This window comes from Mycteria americana, chromosome 11 (assembly GCF_035582795.1).
Source record: "Mycteria americana isolate JAX WOST 10 ecotype Jacksonville Zoo and Gardens chromosome 11, USCA_MyAme_1.0, whole genome shotgun sequence".
In the NCBI taxonomy this organism is placed as follows: Eukaryota; Metazoa; Chordata; class Aves; order Ciconiiformes; family Ciconiidae; genus Mycteria; species Mycteria americana.
The window spans coordinates 8,085,971-8,093,026 of NC_134375.1; the positions used below are offsets into that span (position 1 = coordinate 8,085,971).

The following is a 7,056-nucleotide window of genomic DNA, read 5'->3' on the forward strand; positions in this document are numbered from 1 at the left end:
TCATCAGCCCCGTAACAGGCCTCCTTGGTGACAAAGCTGTGAGCTTTACCCGTTGAACGGAGCCAGCAGGGCAGGGTGGCTCGAAGCCACAGAGTCCGCAGCTCTCTCTAGATCCCTGTGGAGGGGAGAAAGAAACCTCACAACAACTCAATATGTGCTTCCGCCTCTCTCGGCTGATAAGATCTTTGCCGAGGAAGAGCAGCAAGCCCTCCCGACATCCCTCTTCCCAGGCATGGGGCTCCACAGGAGGCACAGACCCTCACTGGCCTCATCGCAAGTGCTCACCTGCAGCTCAACAAAGATGAACTCATCACACCGAGATCCCAGATCCGGTGGCTCCAACAGTCTATCGATGCCATAAGCAATGCCCCCATTGAATTCCATGTGCCTCTGGATGATGGTGGCATCAACGTTCCCCACCAGAAGCTCTCCCTACCAGTTGAAGAAAGCAACTTGTGATCCTGGCACATCCTACATCCTGGCTACATCATCCAAAAGTTGCCCTTTTTGGCTGCCATGACTTCTCAATCACCCCGAGAACTCTGCAAAATCTCTGTGCTCATGTCCTTGACCACCTTTTCCAATTGCCACTTTTCATGGCCATTTCTCCTAAGAAATGGCCTCTGTCCATGCAATACATGCTCTATAAAGGTCATGGCACCATGTGGTTGGCTTTGCAACCTGGTCATCGTGAAGTGCGTGTGCAGGTACCACGTGCCTCCTCACTTTCCTGCCAGCTGGCCACAGAGCCTCGAGCCTCTCTACAGGCTCGGCTGTAGCCAGCGGAATGGAGTGTCTCAGCCTCCAAGCACCCCAACTCTGTGTTCACTTCCCGCTGGTGACCAACACAGAGCATCAGTTGCCCCGTGGCTATGCCCAGGGACACTTGCTCAGTGGAAAGCCAAGCCCAGCATTGCCATCACTCACCACATGGGTTTTGCTGCAGCTGAATGAGACGGTGGAGCCGTGCATGGTCCGTATGGATTCGACTTGCGGCACGTTACCAGCAACAATCTAAGAGGGAAAAAGAAGAACGTGAAGGGAGAGACAGGCAAAACTGGCAGTTCATACTTCTAACAGGATGGTGCCTGGCGAGGACAGGGGTCAGCAGCCACACTGAGAGGGAGTGTGACATGGCAGCACATGAAGCTGGTGTGGGTGGAACAGCGTAACTATGCTGGATTAGTCCCAGATTCCTCAACAATGAGAGACCAGTGTGCGTAAGCAGACCCTGGCTTTGCTCAGCTGGACTTCCCTTGTTCGTCACCCCTTTAGACAAGAGCCTGTTTGTGAGCCTTGCACTGACACTCTGGTGGTGATGTGGCCTCCCCAAGAAGCTGATGACAGAAGGTTTCAGCTCAGCCACACTGCACCAGAGGTTCATGATGAAGCAGTAGTTGCCTCAAATGCTCAAACAGCTTTGGGTCTTCTCAAGACAACTAATATGCTGCATGTTCTACAGTAGCAAAATATTTGGCAAGGTAGCTCTGGCGTAACTGTAGGCAGGTGGTGGCACCACAGGTGGCCCCAGGAGGCACGAGCTTGTTTGCTGTCACATTTACCTTTGTGCCCCTGATCATGTGCGCTTTGAGGTAGGAGGCCAGCACATCCCGATGCTCTCTGCGGTACAGCCACTTCTGCCTTTTCTCCGAGAGGGCGTTAAATGCAGCATCTGTGGGCCACAGCATGGTGAATGGTCTATGCAGGGGGTCACTAACCAGTGGAAGCAGCTCTGCGTCCTGTCCGAGATAAGAGGGGATGCAAAGAAAAAGCCACAAGCCAAAACTGAACATGCACATGTACACACCACCTCCCCACGGAGCAGCAGGAGTCAGGTCGCTCACCTGCAGCAGCTTGCTATAAATGGTGTAACCAAAGGCCTCTGCCACTTCCGTGATATTTTGCTGCAGAGGGAAGAAAGCAAATAATTATCACTAAGAGGTCCCCCTCCAGGACCTGGAGCAGTAATGCAAGGGAGAAACCAGACGGTTAACAACTACAGTAGCTAAACACAACAAGTTTATCTCTGTCACCATCATGCTGATGGATTTGGCCTGGCGAGAGCCAGCATTCAGCAGCCGCTGCTTTTCTGATTCATCCTGGGTAGATGCTGCTATGGCAGGAGCTGGGATGAATTTCAGCACTCTGTTGTGCTGTACAGAAAATGTGTTATTTACTGTAAAATGCAGGATGTATAAGCTCCAAGCACCTGTTTGAGGAGTACCAGAGAGACATTGGCAATCTCGCACTGCAATCTGCTCTGCGCTGGAAAAGGAGTGTGATGGTTGTGATGGTTGGCATGGGACATGATCCCCCTGCCTACATCCAGTACTGTTGTTCCCTAGTGATGAATCACAGCTCCTTCTGTCCCAAATATTGCTATGCCACAAATGCTGTCACCTTCACAAGCCAAATCCGTGCCCTCAGACATCCCCTACACAGCTAGGAACAGGGAGGAAGAGCACCCCACGAGGCCTTGGGCTGAGGGTGTGGGTGGAAGGGCTTATCAGGGACAGCACTATCAGAGCTGCTGGGAGAAAGATCCGAGCCCTGTCCTCACCACAGCAGTTATCAGGGCACAGTCACTGCCTCAGGCTTACCCATGAGATCTTTGAGGAAATGTTACGGCCCGCCAGGTCACTTGGAATGAGGATCTTGTTGATGAAATGAATGACCCCGTTCACGCCAATGATGTCACTCACGACCACTTTGGCTTCCTCATTGAGATAGATGCTATTCTGAGAGAGAAGGGATGCGATGAGGTATTCCCACCCCCAGCACTGCCCTGTAAGCCACCTGCGGGCCCTAGACAAGTCACTTGCCACAACCACAGTGGCCTTCAAATGACAGCAAAAGTGACATCCTGCCAAGTGGGACAGGGAAAGGAATTGTGGCAGAGAACTACCTCTTTCACTGTGATCTTTATTTTGTGGCCAGATAAAGATGTAAGGGACTCCTGGGCTTCCAGGTCACTGGACAGCAGTTTTTGGCAACCCACCATGTGGTAGCGAAGCAGGTCCCGGAGGAGACCTCTGCTCCTCCACTCCTCAAACTACAGAGAGAAAACAAGAATGAGATCACACTGGGGGCACTTTGCCTTGGGGGTGGAAGGGGAGGGGGCAGGCAGATCCGATGAAGGCGACCTGGATTGCCCAAGCCCCCTCTGACCCATGCCTGCAGGAAAGCCAGCCCCCCAAAACACGGAGAACGCACAAAACCATTTGAGAGCTTTGGGAAATTTCAACCAGCTTGACAAAATGAGCATTCAGGTCCCTTGATGGAGGACAAATGACCACATTGGCCTTGAGGAAGTGACACTTGGGATACGTGGTTGTTGGGAATTGTTCCTTTACTGGGTGGATGGGAGGGCCCATGGGAAAAAGGCTGGGACTAGTGGTGTGAAGGTGCACAACGGGACTTGTGAGAGATGGTATTAGGATCTTCCATTACACCGACACCGGAAAGCTGTTGGTCAAGAACCTGTCTGGTTCACAGGGTCATGAATAAGGATCTCTCTTCCCTCATGTCTCCACTTGCCCCAGACATCCCACTTACTGGGACTAGAAGGAAGAGACCAATGGAGGCAGAATGGCAGGACCTGGGGCACAGAGCAGGAATAAGAGGTCTTCATCGCAGATGCCGTGAAGCCTTGCTGTTACCAGCCCCTAACAGCCATGGGTAACGAAAGTCACCACGCATCACTGATTTGGCACAGTGCCTCTGAGGACCACGAGGCAAGGGCTCCAGTAAGGGTCTCCTTACAACAGGAGCCATGTCCACCCCTGCCCAGATTGTCTCTGTCTTGAGCCAGCATCTAAACCTCTGCTACACTGATGGAGAATGGGGGATGCCTATAACCCTCTGCAGTGCAGCCCCTTTTCTTCAATTCACTGGGCAGAACAGCCCCAGAGGGGACATTGTCATGACGGGAGCTTGCCAAACACCTGACAGCGCTTGGGATGGGAGGACACTTACCGTTGTGGTGTTTCCTATGAAATCTGTCCGTGGGACAAAGACAGTGAAAGGCCCTGCCCCACTGAGTTCCTTGATGTTTTCTGCCTGTGGTAGAAGAGCATTTGTGGGAAGGGAAACAGAAAACACGGTTCCAGTTAGCAAGACCCTTTGCAGAAAACCCTAAGTGGGATTTACTGCACAGAGACAAGGACAAAGCTGTTTGTCACCAACCAGTATCATCTTAAAGAACATGGATGCGTCTTCAATCCTTCCGAGCTCCTTAAACAAAGAGAAACAGCTGGTGTTAGCAGAATGCCTTCCATTTGCTCCTCAATAGCCAGCACGGTGACCTGCTCCTTACACTCCAGGTCACTCTCCTACCCCAATGAGACACCCGTTCTCCTGACACACCACAGTGATCTTTCCCTCCCTCCTTTGCCAGCACTGCGGGCATGGATGACATGGAGGTTACAAAGCAGGCAGTGGCCTCTGCCTGGACCATTCACATCGCAGATGCTGCAGGATGGAGCGGACAGAGAGATGAAAGCTGGCTGCTTCTGCAGCAGCTGTCTCATAGGTTTAACTGCCCCTGTGCTCACGGGACACCTCGAGTGCTTCACAAAACCTCCGCTTTAACCTCACTGTGCTGCCACTACCAGTTCTGGGATGCTGTCCAGAGGCTTGGCAGGGCAAACCCCCTCTCCTTACCACACTAACTTTCAGTAAGAGCAGAAGCACAGAACTGAGTCCATCTCGTCTCCCAGATCTGCTGTGGGGATGACAGCTTTTATTTGCCACTACCAGAAAAGGTCACCAGCATGCCCAAGGACAGCTGTTGTATTGGCAACAGAGCTGGAGATAGACTGCTGCCTCCAGACTGGATCCCAAGCCCTGGCATGGCCACAGGGGACACCTACCCTGATCCCACAGACTGGGAGAAATGGGTTCCCTTGGGGAAAAAAATTACTCCCATTTGCTTGTAACATTAAGAAAACAGCACCTTGGAGGTATGGCCAATGTTGCTGACAGAGCAGCAGAGTGTTCACATCATGACTCCCTTTGGAGCAAAGTCACTTTACTGTGATTCTCTCCCACAGCTGGCACACCAAATACACCTGTGATTTACAGATAGTTTGCCTCAAAGCACCCGTCTCCACTCCTATACCACACACACGTCGATATGACACTACAGACCTCCTCACCTGCAGCTTACACTCAGAGGGGAGGGAACGGTTTGCTGCAGGGCAGGGGGCCCAAACACAAAAGATGCTGGGCATGTTTCTCACCTGATACACTTTGCCATGGCAGGTGAAGCCATCTCCAACACTGTGCCAAGAGCAGGAGCAGTTGCGAGTGCCAGGGCCCGTGTACTTGCAGAGCCCAAATGGACTACAGCCTCCGTTGTTCTAGCAAGAAAAGCAAAAAGCTTGCATGGAGGGGCATCACCAACAATTTGAATTGCCACTTGCATGCGGGAGCTGCTAACTACGCCCAGCCCAGTGGAAAGGAAACCATTCCTCCCGTCTGTCTAGTGCCTTAGAATAAACCTCACCCAAATCCTCAAGGGCTTTTCAGCACCAAATCCTCCCATGAAACAAGACTTTCGCACCTTACTTTGGAACCCAGAGTGATGACAAAACCCATGATTCAGAGAGACATTTTGACATGGCAGCGATGCCGCAAACACAGATTACTCTTAAGCTTTTGAGCATGTCCCACACAAAATGGATGCAAAGAAACAAGCCCACATGCCTCCAACCCTGTGTCACTGTTTCCACGCTGCTTCTCCCACAAGAGGGAGTGCCAGGTGGCCGACATACTTGGTGAGAGGCAATGGAAACCAAACACACCAGGAAATCCCTTCGGTATATGAAAAGGCAAGACAGCCAGCTCTAAACAAGCAGGCTAACCCTGTTCTTGCTGTTAACTGTTGGGAGAAAGGAACTTCAAGGCTGTGGCCTTCACCTCTGGTAAGAGCAAAATGCAGACATACCTGTTCACACAAGTTGATGGGGTTGCACTGGCTCACGCCATCCCCACTGTAACCAGGGAGACAGTTGCAGGCAACCTGGAGGGAGAACAGATGCTAAGTCTGAAACTTGGACCCAATAAAGAAAACACAATGGCTGAGCTGGATGGAAAGCATGTGGTATAGCACCCATCGCTACCTTCATGAATAACTGTGCTTGTGTCAACAACAAATAGAACCCAGACTGCCTCCAGCCTCCGGCCAACAGAAGGCATCTGCTTTTAAAGAAACAGCAATCTTTTCATGCCCTTCCCAGGCAACTTTTCTATGTGGAAGGTAATAAGCACAAGGCAGCGCACTGCAATGGAAAGGATTGTCTCTAAGAGAATTACACAGCTGTGACAACCTCCATAAAAATGTTGCCCTGAAATCCATCTTACATACTCACCTTCCTTGGGCCTGTTTTAATGCACTCTGCATTGGTGTGGCAGCCCCCATTGCTTTCGAGACAGAGATCGATTTCTGCAGCGAAACAACAAGGCCACGTTATTGCTGGGGGCTGCTCAAGGCAGCTGGGAATTGGTGACACAAAGAGGTATTGGGAAAGCAACAGGGAGGACCTTCCCGGCTTGGGAAACGTTTGGGTGGAAAAGTGACTTGTGATAGCAAAGGAATAGGGTACAACTGCAAGTTCTACTCCTGCCACATGAGTTGTGTGTCATAAATTGTGTGACATGAGTCTCTGAGTTGTGATAAATCTGCCCACAGAAAATCCCACGCCTGCCTAGGTGTGCTTTAAAGGATATGAGAGGACTGGACTCTCCCACAGCTCCATCTTCATCTCAGAGCACCACTGTGGGAGACTGCTCTCGCCCTCTGTCTCTGGACCTCTCCACGACATGCATCAGGGCAAGAAACCTCTCAGGGCTCTTTTGGTTTGAGGCCAAAACACTGGTCTGAGGCCATCCAGCAAGACAGGTACCAAGGGCAGCGTGGGCTCTCTGCCCAGTTTCGGGTGGCACTGTGCTGGGACAGTGATGACCACTTCAGTGATCATGACTTGGGAGAATGCTGAGCACATACCTACAGGTACGTATGCACACACGAACACATCTGTGCGCGTACACCTCAAC

At 51.6% G+C, this 7,056-nt stretch overlaps 1 protein-coding gene across 1 annotated transcript in view; it reads right to left on the minus strand.

Moving 5' to 3' along the window:
- The window catches only part of STAB1 (stabilin 1), a 61,965-nt gene that overhangs the window by 7,947 nt on the left and 46,962 nt on the right, over positions 1-7,056 (minus strand). The window contains exons 43-54 of the mRNA XM_075513641.1: positions 6,372-6,445; positions 5,948-6,022; positions 5,241-5,360; positions 4,186-4,233; positions 3,976-4,059; positions 2,906-3,052; positions 2,601-2,738; positions 1,845-1,904; positions 1,563-1,739; positions 928-1,014; positions 286-432; positions 50-115 (exon numbers count right to left, since the gene is read on the minus strand). Of these exons, the coding sequence (XP_075369756.1) occupies positions 50-115; positions 286-432; positions 928-1,014; positions 1,563-1,739; positions 1,845-1,904; positions 2,601-2,738; positions 2,906-3,052; positions 3,976-4,059; positions 4,186-4,233; positions 5,241-5,360; positions 5,948-6,022; positions 6,372-6,445 (1,223 nt within the window). The remainder of the gene's footprint in view (positions 1-49; positions 116-285; positions 433-927; positions 1,015-1,562; positions 1,740-1,844; positions 1,905-2,600; positions 2,739-2,905; positions 3,053-3,975; positions 4,060-4,185; positions 4,234-5,240; positions 5,361-5,947; positions 6,023-6,371; positions 6,446-7,056) is intronic.